The following is a 14,851-nucleotide window of genomic DNA, read 5'->3' on the forward strand; positions in this document are numbered from 1 at the left end:
AAAACTGCACATCGTCCTCTACCTTTATGTCTACTCTTGATTCATTCCTAAGTTGATTCAGACTGTCCTTCTCTTGTCTAGCATATCTTCTAGCTGTCCTCCTTTTTTAAAAACCTGTGCTGACCTGCTTTCTCTGCAAACCTCTTTTTTTCCAGTGGGTCTGAAAGCTGCGAGGGAGAAACAGACCCAGCCAGTCGATTTTGGGATGAGCTTTCTCATGTCGGCCTTCCACAAGATCTTAACGTCCAGTCTCTCTTCGAGTCGGGTAAGACCAATAGACTGAACCTTTTCCTCCTTTTTACCAAGCATTGCTAGCACTTCTGATGGAGAGTTGGCATTTGGACTAGAGAGCACCATCTGTAAATGCTTTATACATTTATTTATCTAATACACAATGCCAGTAGCGAACCGTGACTCTTAAACCTTGGCCCTCTGACCCCTTTTCCCTTGTCAAGGGAAAAAAGCAAACTGTCAGCCGAGCTTTCTGTGTCCTTTCCTGTGGTACTGCAAAAGTTATCTATAACAATTCTAGCCGTGAAACAAAAATTAAGATGCAAGTTATCACAAAAACAGCTAAATAAAATGCAAATCCTCCTTACAAATAATTGCAGCATCACACAAGCTGTGTGTGCACTTAAGCGGAATATGGTGACAATAGGCTGGGGTACAAAATTAGTGAAGTACTGATATCAGATATTGGTCCGATACTGACTCACATAGCTGGATAGGGTATCAGTGACAAGTCGAGCTGGTATCGGATACCATTATAAATAACAATTCAGTCAATTTATTTCTACGTATTTTTTGTTACATTTTGTTTTACAAAGTAAGGAAAGCAATGTTTAAGTCAAGCCTGATTTTGCCTTACACATAAAAGAATGATCATAGTCTCTTCCACACAGTGAGGCATACAGCTTATTAATTATCAATACTCGGTATCGGCTGATACCCAAAGCCCAGGTATCGGTACTGGTATCGTTGGTAAAGCCGGATCAGTGCATCCCTATGCAAAACACATGACAGCCACTCCTTCCTACCACAGAAAAACCAACAAAATTTCATATAAGCCTATACACTGTGGCAGCGCACACACAGCCAGGCAACCGTTAGCAACAGACACTTCAGAACCATGGACAGTGAACAGCGATCATGGCATTTTGGAACCCACTGCCACAAACAAGCAATATTGTTAATAAATAATATTAGATTGGCACGGTGGCCTATTAGATTTTAAGTAACTTACCCTTTGGTGATCGCATTACTTTCATTTGAAGTTTCATTCAAAGTTAATGTCCTCCTCACCAGCGCTTACGTTACTTGCAGCTTCCTTCGTGAACCAACAGGCTAGCCAGCTGGTTAGTTTACCTGCATTTTTTTCCCCTGTTAGCTTGTGATTTGTGTCCCCCACAGTGGGTGGAACTTGTCTTAAAGTTCACAATAATAAAGGATATGATTGGTCAATTTTACTGCCATTTAGGAATTAGTCGCTCATTGAATTACTAATGCTCGGCCCACTGTAAATTCATAGCTGGACCACCAATCACAGAGCTGAACACATAGCATTTTCTTCCCAGCAACTGCAGAGGCAGCAAAATCCTGTTACAGAGACAAAGGAGCTTCTTTTATTTAACCCTTCACATTCCAACACAAACTGAACAGGCATGTTTGAAGGGTTTATTTCCGCAGAAACATTTTGTTTAGATGTTGACTGTCAAATTATGAATTGATAAAATAAAATTAGAACTGATGACTTTTTAAGTATTATTATTTAGAATATTTTAGGCACTCTCTGAGGGCGCAATGCAGAATCTATCTCAGATATTTATTTGATTTGATTGCAAGTCTTTATCACATAATCACATCCTTTATGTCTTGTTATAACAGGGCAATGCTGGGCACATCAGAGTTGTGCCTTGTGGTCCGAAGGTGTTTGTGAGGGCGAGGGACAATCTCTGCTTAATGTGGACAGAGCCATTGACTCAGGGAGCACAAAGGTGAGTCAGGGGAGAACATTCATGGACTAATAGGTGTTAACACCATCTTAATGTGTTGGGGCAGCAGTGAGCGACTGCTTCAGTGAGGCACAGCAAAGCTGATGGATCAGACTGGCTGGTAAAGGTCGGCCCGGCAGCGTGGATCTCTCAGCTGTGAAATGGAAAAGGTCACGCCACTCAACAGGGCTGAGCTCTCATGGCAGCTTAGCTCCTAGCATTAGCAATGGCACAACTCACAGCTCTTCGATTGCGTTTGCAGCCCATTGGTCATGTAGCCCATCAGCAAGTCTTCCACTTGATCTCCAGAGTGGCTATTAGAGCACACTCGTAGAACTGAGAGAAATAGGGACTAGGTGAGGTTCTGTCAGAAGTGTGATTATCAAGGGGCTAAAACAGGGTTTTAACAAGGGTCTTGGTCCTGAGATCAGAAACTTGATGACTTTTTTTTTCTCAAAGAGACATTAAAGCATAAATGACTTTACATAAGCTATTTCAGTTGTAAAAAAAAAAAAAAATGCTGTGAACATGTTTTAGAGATTGTTGTTACCTTGGCTGTTGAATATATTTATTTATCCTAGTTGCAAACAAAGACATTTTATACATATTTTGTGATCTCGCTCTCTCTCCCTGCAGCACTGTGCATACTGTAAGCGCCTTGGAGCATCCATTAAGTGCTGTGCTGAAGGATGTGCTCAACTCTACCATTACCCCTGTGCGGGGGCAGCTGGGACCTTTCAGGATATCAGGAGTCTCACACTCCTCTGCCCAGAACACAATGAATTGGCCATTAACAAATGTAAGTTGAGTAGAATTGGATACATTGTATACAAAGCTACAGTAAAATAATTTACTTAAGTGAAAATTAGAGATTTGGCTTAATGACATTGTATCAACTGTTCTGACTGAATTTTTTTATCCACAGTTGTAGATGATGTAAATTGCGTGCTATGCGATAGCCCGGGGGACCTACTGGACCAGCTCTTCTGCACCAGTTGTGGTCTGCATTACCATGGGATGTGCCTGGACATGGCTGTGACCCCTCTAAGGAGGGCAGGTTGGCAGTGCCCTGAGTGCAAAATCTGCCAGACATGCAAGTGAGTCACCTCCTCACCACATCTAAATAGCGTACCTCATAGTGAAATATTTTTGTCCTCTCCAGCTTTTCTTTTACTTTGCTTCTTACTAATCTTCTCTATAGCCACCAGCAATGATGTTTACTGCTGGTTTGTTTAACTCTGTGCTTAGTGAGAAGCTAACTGGACGTTGTATCCTGAAGCTCAGTCTTGTAACCTCTGACCTTTATTTAAATAGCGCAGGAGCTGTTTGCATACAGGCCTGTTTGCCCTAGGTGAACACTGTCCATTGAGGTTTTAGTTTTGTGTTTACATAGAAACCCCAGTATCATGTTTTTGCCGCATAGCAAGTAGATGAGTGGGGGTTTGTGATATATGGTCTCAAAATGTAATGAATGGGATGAGAATTGAGACTGGTTCTAAATTGTTACCATCTAACAAGTCCTCTTATGAGTGTCTGTCCATAATTTTTTTTGTGGATGTCATACTCATCTTAAATCTTACCTGTATTTTACCTGTAGTCATTGTCAACCTTGCAATTAAGATATGCAGCCCCTATAAATTTAATGTATAACAAGAGAACTTACTCCTCTCCAATGAGGATTAAACTGACATTGGATTGAACATACTGTTTGTTTTATAGATATTCATAAAAATATAAATTAGTTCAAATAAATGAAATGAAATGAAAAGTCTCTAAGCATTGGGAGCAAGCACTCCACTGAGAAGTTAAAAAGAACAAAATGGGAGACTTAAAGACAATCTGAGAGAGAAAGAGAAACAGGAGTGTTATCATCCACATGACTACAGTCCTTTGTACTGCACATTAAATCTTACATAGCTTTGGGCAGTTTCTAGTGTACAGTTGAGGGTAATTCATGGTTTCTGCGTTTGCATGTCCGCTAGGGTCAAAATTTGTGACTGTGGGGACCACTGCACTTAAAAAGCAAACTGGTCACTCGTTTCGTGTAATGTATGAACTAGTGCAGTGCCCATTCAAAATGTGAATTGATTGCTTGGCCTCCAGCCACTTCTTCAATGCATAGAAAAAAGATATAAAGAACAGACGAAGTACTCTAATACTAAATGCATGTTTTTTTCTCATTTCAAGTAAATAAGGGCTGCATTTAAAAATAAAATAATGTGCATCCTAAAATAAAGTGGATTGTTCATATTGGGCTCTTAGATTGTTTTATATTTTCTGTTCCTTCAGTTGGATTTGAGTGGGTATGTTTGCTCCAAAGATTTGTGCTTTATCTGTAGTGGCACCTGTGGAAGTACCTGTGGTGCCTGTGGAAGTATTTGCTCCGTTATACACGTTTAACTACAGTCAATATGTATTGGTCTCTGAGCACCTCCAATATGCAGGTGACCTACGCTCAACAACGTATCTGAACGCCTCCTGTGTAGACACTTGCTGCTGATTTGCTACATGTGGTGCTGACACTACGCTTTCTGTCTAGACACGGGATAAGAGTGTCCATTCTTGATTAAAAGCTCTGTTTTCGGTCTCTACTTTTCTCTTTTTAGAGCACTTTTCTCTGACTTGTGTCACGTCTCGTCTCTGGTCTCAGTAGAGCCCTGAAGCTCCACCCTGCCCTTGCACAGAGTAGAGATGCTTGCTGATCGCTGGTTTATTTAAAGTTTATTAATGTTAAACATATCGCGTGTCCAAATTGCACCAAATTCGACACTGCACTCCCTTTGTTCCCCAGCAATGCACCCGCCAAGATTGGAGTCGATCGGATGAACGTTTCAAGAGATACGCAAAGGACATACATGCAGACATATAGACACACACACTCACAGACAGAGATTCCTTCCTTTAGTAGATGTATGTATGTACTGTCTTCCCCATTCTTGGTCCTCTTCTTGTTAAGCCCTTGTACATACAATTTTTTTTTCTTGTTTTGCCATGTACAACAAAGGAACTGTGCCTCTTGCTGTTGTGCGGCAACCATAAATTAGACTTTACCCTGCAACAAAATTGAATGCTGTCCCATTTCATACAACCTTTCTGTGTCTGTCTGTAGGAACCCAGGAGAGGACACTAAAATGCTGGTATGTGACATGTGTGACAAAGGCTATCATACCTTCTGTCTACAACCTGCCATGGAGACTCTTCCCACCAACGGATGGAGATGTAAGGTAGGAGCAACTTCATATTATGCTGGTGGGTTTACTGTATATAAGACAATATAAAATATGGGTTATTATGGCTGGTATGTATTGTATAGTGTTGATGGTTGCCAGCAGGTATGATTTTGCAGGAAACTGCAGCACAAACATCAACAGTATCCCCACAGTGTGCAATATTCAATGGAAAAATATTCATTATATTAATCTGTGCTCTGGCACAAAGTAAAAATGTCTACCACCCATGAGAATATGACTTTTTGATGGTTTGTATTTGCACTTCCTGTGGTTAAGAAAAAAGTCACAGTCTGATCTTTTAAAGGCTTCAGTTGCACCCATTTACCCATAACACAGTATGTATGCCTGTGTGTATGCGTATGCATGCACATATGTATGTGTTCACACACGCTCCTCAGTGGAGCCGTGCCCTTCATCCTCCAGCCGTGTAAATGGTGTGCTTGTTACTCAAGCAGCTGGTTAACACGCCGCACAATTTTCTGCAGTGGTCGGAGGAGGCCACCGCAATAGAGAGACAGCAGGTGATGAAAGGTCTTCACACTTGGCTTCTCTATCTGACTCAGCACAAGAGGAACACTACCCACACACGTCCTTGGCACTCGCTTCTCCTGAGCGCCCGCCCCCAACCTCTATCTGCAGTCGCATGTTAGTTTTGTTCTAACTGTAGTCATCTCACTTGAGTAAAGATCAATGAAAAATGAGTCACTGTTTCAATTTCATTACATTTGTCATGTTCCTCCTGATCTCGTCTACCATGTATGCGCACCAGAATTACAGGCTGAGCATCTGTGTGTGTGTGTGTGTGTGGTGGGGGGGTGGGGGGGGGAATAAAAGCTTCGTCAAGTGGACTGGTCAGCTCGTCACCTAAACTGCAAAGTCATCATATCGCTGAGAGTCAGTCAGTGCTGATACACTTTTTATGAACAAGCTTTATGCCCATTTCAACAAGGAGAACATTTGGAAACAACCAAACATAATAACTATGCAATTTTAACACATATTGAAGTTTACAGGAGACAGATATTAGTTCAAGTATCATAATAATATTTAAACTCAATTTTTCATAATACAGCTGTATAGATTATATTTAGCCTAAAGTTGGCCTTTATCAAAAATGTATAAACCTATTTAATGTTTGATAGCTGAATTAGTTAGTAAAATAGCGTAATGAAAATAAAGCCCACACCGAAGATTTATTTTACAGTTGTTTTTAATGGTTCTTTAATATTTTACTGTGTCCTACAATGTCTTGTGTGTTGAAAGGAGTGTCTGTACAGTGAAGGTTCTGGCAGGGAGGTTTTGTTTAAAAGTCCAAATATCATTTTCCATGAACAGAAGCACTTAAAGGTAGAGTCAGGGATTCTGGAGAAAGATTGTTCAGTATGCTTTTTGTCAAATTCAGTGAATATCTCCTCACAGTCTGCTAGCTGTCTGATCTGTGTTTGTGCTGGAAAAAAAAATCCAGTGTTCATACACAGCACTGGCTCTGTACATGGGAAACAATGAGCCACACAACACTATTTCAGCCAATCAGCTGGGGGTGTTGGTCCTCGTGCACAGGACAGGGGGAAGTCATGACAGTCTCCCATCTCCAGCACCTGTTGAATTGCAGGAGAGAGAGGCCATGGCCAATTCACCTAGAAAGTGTTTTCTCATGGAACAGATACGCTTTCATTTTCTTAAATGTATCAATCCACACTGAATCTGAGACAGTTTCACAGAGAACCCCCACGTTTTTTTGCGCTTAGTTTTTTAAATCTACTTTTGCGTTTAGTGAAGCGTAATCTGAGCAGGCAGCTCTATAAATCACATAAATATCCCACTGTATATGTGTTTTGAACTTATTAACAGTATCAGTTAATCAATAAATACAAACACCATTGATTTCTTCTCGTGGAGCCGACATGCAAACTATTTTGGTTAAGTAAATTTCTGCTGTCAGTCAGCCTTGTCAAGGCAATTTGTCCGGCCGCTGTCCTCTCAGCTCCACAGGAGCTGCAGCTGACAGACGGCTGCTTCTGTGGACAGAGACGCTGAACGTAGGTCAAGTGAGGCCGCGGAGAGTGTGGATGGACTGTTGGGCTCACACGAGACAAATTTTTTTTTTCCACTCATGATAAAGTGTGAGAGAAACAGAAGTTACTCTACAGTTGACGTATTGCTATGGATTCCGCCATTTTTCTCTTTTGGTCGTTGCCTTGGTGATGTGCATCCATGAATTTGGGGGGCAGAGCTTCTGAAGGAGCACAAAGGGAGGGGTGTATTTGTTTGGGTGTTTAGTTCAAATATCAACAATCTTTCTCCAGAATGACTGACTCTACCTTTTTAAGAGGTATGCTCTTGGAATAGAAGCCACAGCAGCTTTGCTTACTGTTGCACACTGTCAGTGTGGATATTTCATTGAGATGACTAACTGCTATTTATTGGCTCGTGCCACTCTGTGGTTCTGTGCTCAACGACACTGTCTGTGTACCTAGTGTGCAATGGCTTACTCTAAGGAGAGGATAGAAAATGGAATGTGCGTTATGTGGCTGAGATCTGTTAAAAGCATCCTTAAATGTTTAAGATGAAGCAGAAAAACAACATGAAGTTCTTAGATGTTCTTCATGTTTTGATTACTGACAGCCTTCTTTGATTTCAAGTCTTAACACAACTTTGATAGTCTTATTGAAGTATAGTAAGCACAGTTACGTGTGAACCCTAATTAAATTGATTAAAAACTGGTTAGTCAGCACGATTCCTTTGATTAGAAAAATCCAATGTAAAACCATTTAATCAAGCCCTAAAATAGTCAGATATTATGTTTTAGTCATATTCCCCAGTTCTGCCCCATTAATATTGCTTTATTCAGCTGGAAAACAGTGATGATCTTGAATATACATGAGCCTGGACAGGTTTCATGCTAGTATCCCATTTAGTGACTGAAGTGCCAAATCTGTAAAACAGAAATATTGATGCAAACCTAATACACTGCATACTGCACTGGTTCTGAATGGCTTTAAACTTAATTTACTAAGAAAGCCTCCTTTGCTCCTCAGAACTGCAGAGTATGCATCCAGTGTGGAACACGAACCAGCGGGCAATGGCACCACACCAGCCTGCTGTGTGAGAACTGCGTCCAAAACCAGGACCCTGCTCTGTGCTGTCCTATGTGTGCCTGCATCCTGGACCCTGAGCATCACAAAGACCTACTCCTCTGCCACAGTTGTAAGAGGTAAAGATACATTTTAATTTAACTCTACAATTTTTAAATTCAACACTCTTATTTTTTGTCCTTATTTTATTCATTTGGCAAATTCATACTCTCTGAGGAAACCACAAGAATAAATATGTCAAATTTTAGGATTGCACAGAGATCCCTGTTGAACAATCCCTGAAATTCCTTTGCACTCCTTTCAGATGGCTGCACCTAGAGTGCGAGCGTCAGAACTCAGGCCAAGCAGAAATCCACCCCAGAGAGGACTATGTTTGTTCCAACTGCAGGTCTCCTGCTGCAGAGCAGGCGCTACAGGCAGAGGATATGGACACCGGCCCAGAGCTCAGCCCTCAGCCAGCCTCCATGCACACAGACTCTGAGACTGGCCTACAGCTGGCTCAAAAGCACACAGACCTAGAACCTGGCACTCAGCTGCCTCCTGAAATGCACAATGACCCCAAACCGGAATTACTTGCTGTTCCATTGCACTCAGATCCAGAGCCTGTTGAGGCTACCGTCCAGGAGGAGAAGCTGGCCACGTCAGCCCAGAAGCCTGGTGGGTCCTTGTTACAAAAAATTATATACAGCTCTGATCCCTTTCCCTTATCTTTTTTTAATCTTTAAATCTTTATTTTCCTTTATGCCCACCTCCTGAGAATCTCATCTGTTTTATCAGCATATTAATCATATCTTGTTATTGCAAGGACAAGCCAAGGAATTTTTGATCATACAAAATCACACACACATCATACACAAACACCAGATTATATGACTAAAAATGAAAAAGAATTTTTGTAGTTGAGGTTTCATTCTCTCAATCTCTAGCCATGCAGAATCAGTTGAAAGTTTTGGCCATGCAACACGAAATTGGGCTGTGGTGTCAGCTCTGATGAAGTTTTGAAAGTCGCAGTTCTGGCAGATGAAAGGATTGGGGAGAGAGTTGTTTGGACTAAGACCAGAGAAGTGCTCACTCTTTTATTTGGAGGATTTTCTGAGGACTCCCCAATAACCAGATGGTGTCCTACTAGTGGCAGATTAAAGCAACTCCATTGTCTTTGTAATTACGTGTTTTGAAAATTAAGTGTTTTTCCCTTCTGTCTCCTAGGGATCTAGTATCTGCTGCCTGTCAGTGTGAATGATGAACTGATATTCGAAAGCTCTTACTTTTTTGCAACAACTTGAGGCACTCAAGTTTGATGCTCATACTACCGCAAATCAACTCTACAGTTGATTTGCAGTTCATCTTTATTGACTTCAGTCTAGGCCAGACTTGTTAATGATACTTAAAGGACCAGTGTGTAGGATTTAGTGGCATCTAGCGGTGAGATTGCAGATTGCAACTAACTAAATACCCCTCCCCCTCCCCTTCCAAGCATGTAGGAGAACCTACAGTGGCCTTGCGAAAAACACAAAGGGCCCACTCTAGAGCCATTGTTTAGTTTGTCTGATCTTGACTACTGTTGCAACATGGCGGGCGCCATGGAAGAGGACCCGCTCCCTATGAGTATATATAAAGGGTTCATTCTAAGGTAACGAAAACACGATTCTTATTCTCAGATGATTATAAACTAATTAAAACATAATTATGAATATTATATTCCCTTTCTGCCAAGTGTGTTTCGCTAGATGCCACTAAATTCTGTACACTGCACCTTTAATGGAGGGAGAGGTTGCTAAGGCAATAGTCCTTTCATATTGCTGTGTGTGTGTCTGCCGGCAACAGGTGTGTGACACTAAATCAAAACACAACAGGCTTCAACAGGATTCAGACTATAGGTTGTGGCTTTTGGAATCAGGAGCTTCAAAGACCTTTGGCTGAACAGAAGAACTGTGTTTAAAGGAACCATAATTCTGGCTCCTGTATACCCTAAGAGAACAATTAAAGAGGATATTACTCATCTACAGTAAAATGTCTTGAAATGGTCATATTGTTCTCAAATTGGAACCACCATGGAGACTTGAGACTCAATAAACTCATAACTCAGAGACTCGAGTCTTGACCTGGACTTCCATTTTTTAGCTCATGGACATCTCTAGCTAGCAGCTATTTAGAAGCACATGTGATCATCCCCCTAGTTAACCCTATCCTTCATTACATATGTCTGTTGTTTCTGTTGGTCGCATTGCTTCTGTGGATCTGTGTGATGGTGGCTGTATCACCACTGCAAATTATATGATCCTGGTTTCTGTTTGTTTGAAGCGCATTGCTGCATCTCCACTCTGTGTGGTCTATGTGAGGTCTGCCAGCAGTGGAGTGCAGTATTGAGGAAATAAATGGTGAGCTGTGGATGCCAGTTGTAGCTACGCTGCCCACTCTGTCTAGACAGCAGCCTCCAATGGCAAGAAAGAATGGATTGGAGTAGCGTGATGGTATTGGATCCACTGTCTGCAAACTAGGGATGGCTCGATACAACTTTTTTATCACCAATACTGCAACCATGAGTATCTACCGATACCAAGCCGATACCGTCTTTTTCCCTTTCTTAAACAACTAAACTGTTAATAATACATTTGTATGGATGCACTTTGCTTAATCTAGCCATCTAAAAACATCATGCTCAAACTGTGAAACAAATATTCTACTCCCCTAAAGGAAGGAATGCATAGCCCAAAACATGACTCAGTTATGCAACACTGCTGCTTCTTTTTATTTAAACTTTTCACACACAGAACTTTTAGCAGCATTTTTGATTGGTCAGCACCAATCAAATATTCAAAATGAAATTTAAAGTGTAACTTTGTGTATAAGTTTAAATCTGAGTATTTAGGATTACAAAGGAATTATAATCCCAGTGTATAATACTGGATATAACTCAACAGTCAATGTAGCCCCTACCTTCAATGACATGATGGCAAAAAAAAAGTTACAATGTAGATCATAACTTCAGTAACTATAACTTAAAGTCATAATTTCAAAGATTTTCATTTGAATAAATGTCATTTAAGTCACTATCTATCGCCAAATGAGGTAACACAATGGAACGAAACGAAATGGTTATGATTATTATGAACTCGGTATTAGTGGCGATTTTCCTGCCACGTATTCAAATCACAAGCGGCGCAGTTAGTGATGCGTTTTCCATTACCCAGTGGTTGATCTGCCAGAGAGGGTAGGTGGACCTAGTGCTAGCCTGACATCACACAGTCAGCGACACTGTTTGGAGGTCCAAAAACACACCTGCATTTACAGCTTAATGCCATGTGGTGCCGCCAAAGAGAATGAAATGGAGATCTTCGAGATTATAACTTTAACATAAAAATAATAGCTTCTTCAGTATAAAATGTACAGTGGAACACAGTAAGGTAGACATGGCATCTTAAGGCACTCATAACTAAAACTCTAGGCTATTACACCTGATATCAAGTTAGCTGCATCGGATAAAAAATATCTAAAGGTAAAAACAGTTCAAGCTTCTTTCACATGTAACCTCTGGGGTTGCACTGTATGTAAAACACCTGTATAAAACTAAACATTAGAATGAATACAATTCTAGTATGAAAAGGTAATTGCAATGTAAACTAAAATATTTTGTGCAGGTTTTCCCCTAAGATGATAAGACATAGCAGCTTGCCTGACCTTTTAAAAACTGTCACAAAAACCACTGGCTCATCTTTTTTTACGGTCCTTATGTGACTCAAGTTTGTTCACTTTATCATGAGGGGCAGATTCTTCTTTAGAAAGATTAGCATTTCAGCCTTCTCAGCTGTCAACCTGCTCCTCCTTTCATCAATAATTATGGAGGCTGTGCTGAAGAGCCTCTCGCTCTCCACACTTAAGGTGCACAGGGAAATTTAGTTGCCATGACCACCAGGGAGGGCAGTCTAGGTCGGTTGACTGTCCAGTACAGCAGTGGATTGTCCAGATGCCGAATAGTTTGCTCACTGAGGTAGGTCTGCACTTCAATGCGTGCACTTGTGGTGGTTGACTCTGGACCAGGTTCTACTGTGCTTTCCTCCAGAATTTCATCAAAAACGCTTCCAAGTCTGCTCTTGCTTGCAGCCTCCACCCGTGGAGTCTTCTTTGCTGGCTCTGAGGCTTTTTATGTGATCCTCCTCAACACTTCTTCCATCTTCCTTACCTCTGCCATTAATGCATCCTTAACATGTCTTGAGGGTTCTGCATTTGTGAAGTATGTCGAATGATAAAAACACACATATGTGACATCTAAAATTAGCCTACCCTTAATATCAAGTGAATAATCCCATTCTGAATGCTGATGCTTGATATGAAATACTGTCATTAGATGTGAAAAAGTGAAAATTGCACACACACACCGAGGTTTGTGCACTCTCTCTCTCTCACTCTCTCTCACTCACTCACACACACACACACACACAAGAATCATATTAAATACAGTTAACAGAGACCCCACATACCTGTCTTTATATCTTGGGTCCAGTAACGTTGCAACTGAGTATAATGGCTCAGATTCCACATCTCTGAAACGTCTGTTTACAGCCTCAAGGAGGGAGGCTTTCATGGTCTTAATTCCCTCGTCAGCCTTGTTTTCTCAAGTGAGAACGCTTTTAAGGACATTGACAATGGGGATGGCATCAGATGCAGATGAAGAGCTTACCTCCATATTTCTGCCACTAGCCAGTGCATCACTTAAACTTGGCTGTGATAGCAGTCCCTCGTTCACAGTAAGTTGCAGGGTATGCGCAAAGCATCCCAAACTGGCAACTCCAAGGTGACCCATTGCTTTTATTACGTTACTGGCATTGTCTCACGGAAATGGACTCTCCTCTTCTCAATTTTCCATACATCTCCCTTGTTGCTGTAGTGATGAACTCTCCTGTGTGTGAGCCACGAAACTGCTTAGCCTGCAGCACTGCTTTTTGCAAAGTAAAACTTGAGTCTATCCACTGTGCTGTCAGACTTAGTAATGACATTGGACCAAGTGGCGACCTCCGGGGCTGAAAAATTAAGCCAACACGAAAGTGCCAAAACTGCAGTTCCTCAAACGGCCACTTGAGGCTGGCTCCAAAAGCAAGTCAATCCCCCTAAACCTAAAACTTTACAGCATCAATAAATATATTTACAGCCTGGTACAAAAAACGGTTTTGGTCTCTGTAGCTAATTTCCCCTTTCATGACAGCTGTACGGGGGGTGAATTTTTTTTTAAAGCTCACCCGTTTAAATTTTATTAAGCCAGAAAGTTATGTAGAAGTAAGGACGTTGCCACTTTGAGTGACAGGTCGCTAGCCGCAAGGTGACGTGTTTCAGCAACCAGGCTTCATTCGGCCCACCTCAGCTCCACCTCTTTGCCTATTTTGGATTAGCCAGGAGTTAGGGGGAGTCAGGCACTGCTGAGATGGCGATGGCTGAAGCGGCCCACAGCTTCAAAACTGCTTTTCAGAAATCAATGACTGACGTTACTGTAGCTACGTCCATGTTTTTTTACAGTCTATGCATTGGACCCACATCTGAGCTCCAGATGTTAGTTGTGAAACTAACCATGGCAATGTTTTCCAAGCATTTTGAAATTAATTCGTACACTTGCTTGTACTTATTTGGGATAGCCATTTTGGAGATGAAATGCCGAAACAGCAGAAAGGGGTTGGTCATACAGCTTTGCTTTGTTGCTGTCTGGAGAGAGTTTCTCACAAGTCCGAATTGTTTCTAGCAATGTTTCTCATTGCAGCACGCTTTTCTTCTCGGCACTCGTTGCCTGTATAAATTCGATATACTCCTTTCCATGATGCTTCTGCAAGTGTTAAATCAAGTTTGTGGTGTTGAAGCTTCTAACGCTGCTGCAACCCCTCAAAACACTCGTATTGCATAAATTGCACTCGGCTGTTTTGCTTTTTTTTTCTCCTTGAGCTTAAAACAACTCCACACAGCTGACATGATGACAGTGCTGCTGACAGGTCTCACTTACGTTCTAGCTACTGTTCACATGACATATGCTGCTCATATGTGTTACTCATGACTCATCTCTCTTTATGGCATGTTGCTCAAAGCTTAGTTAAGAATTTACGTGATAGTTTAGGATGATGGATTGTATTGGATTTTTTTCCCGATATCCAATCGAGTGACTTTGGCCAATATCGGACCAATACTGAGTATTGGATCGGCGCATCCCTACTGCAAACCTGCGCTAGGCTAGCTCATTCATGACCAGTCATACAGCTCGCTTGCTCTGCTCACCAAACGGTTTTAAAAACATGTTGAGTGTACATGTTATCCGTGTTTTGATTTAAGAGGAGCTTATGTTAAGCACCTCAAAGTAAGCTTCAGTATAGCTTTACCTGTTTTGTCAATACATGTGTCGTAATGCTCTTTGCCCCTGGAAGTTATTGTTTGGGATTTGGATTGAAGCCTTTCAAATCAGACAAAAGTTATTTTATTTTTATATTTTGCTGTGTCCTTTTTACTCTTAACCAAAATAAAACCAGGGACTTTATATTTATGATGTGCTGAAATTAAGATA

General features: G+C 41.3%; 1 protein-coding gene across 11 annotated transcripts in view; it reads left to right on the forward strand.

Moving 5' to 3' along the window:
* Positions 1 to 14,851, forward strand: part of kmt2cb (lysine (K)-specific methyltransferase 2Cb) — an 82,876-nt gene that overhangs the window by 24,518 nt on the left and 43,507 nt on the right. For all 11 annotated transcript variants that reach the window (XM_044369014.1, XM_044369013.1, XM_044369016.1 and 8 more), the window contains exons 6-12: positions 156 to 265; positions 1,885 to 1,994; positions 2,628 to 2,790; positions 2,917 to 3,088; positions 5,101 to 5,215; positions 8,260 to 8,435; positions 8,621 to 8,973. In XM_044369014.1, the coding sequence (XP_044224949.1) occupies positions 156 to 265; positions 1,885 to 1,994; positions 2,628 to 2,790; positions 2,917 to 3,088; positions 5,101 to 5,215; positions 8,260 to 8,435; positions 8,621 to 8,973 (1,199 nt within the window). The remainder of the gene's footprint in view (positions 1 to 155; positions 266 to 1,884; positions 1,995 to 2,627; positions 2,791 to 2,916; positions 3,089 to 5,100; positions 5,216 to 8,259; positions 8,436 to 8,620; positions 8,974 to 14,851) is intronic.

The sequence above is a fragment of the Thunnus albacares genome, chromosome 12 (assembly GCF_914725855.1).
Source record: "Thunnus albacares chromosome 12, fThuAlb1.1, whole genome shotgun sequence".
Taxonomy (NCBI): domain Eukaryota; kingdom Metazoa; phylum Chordata; class Actinopteri; order Scombriformes; family Scombridae; genus Thunnus; species Thunnus albacares.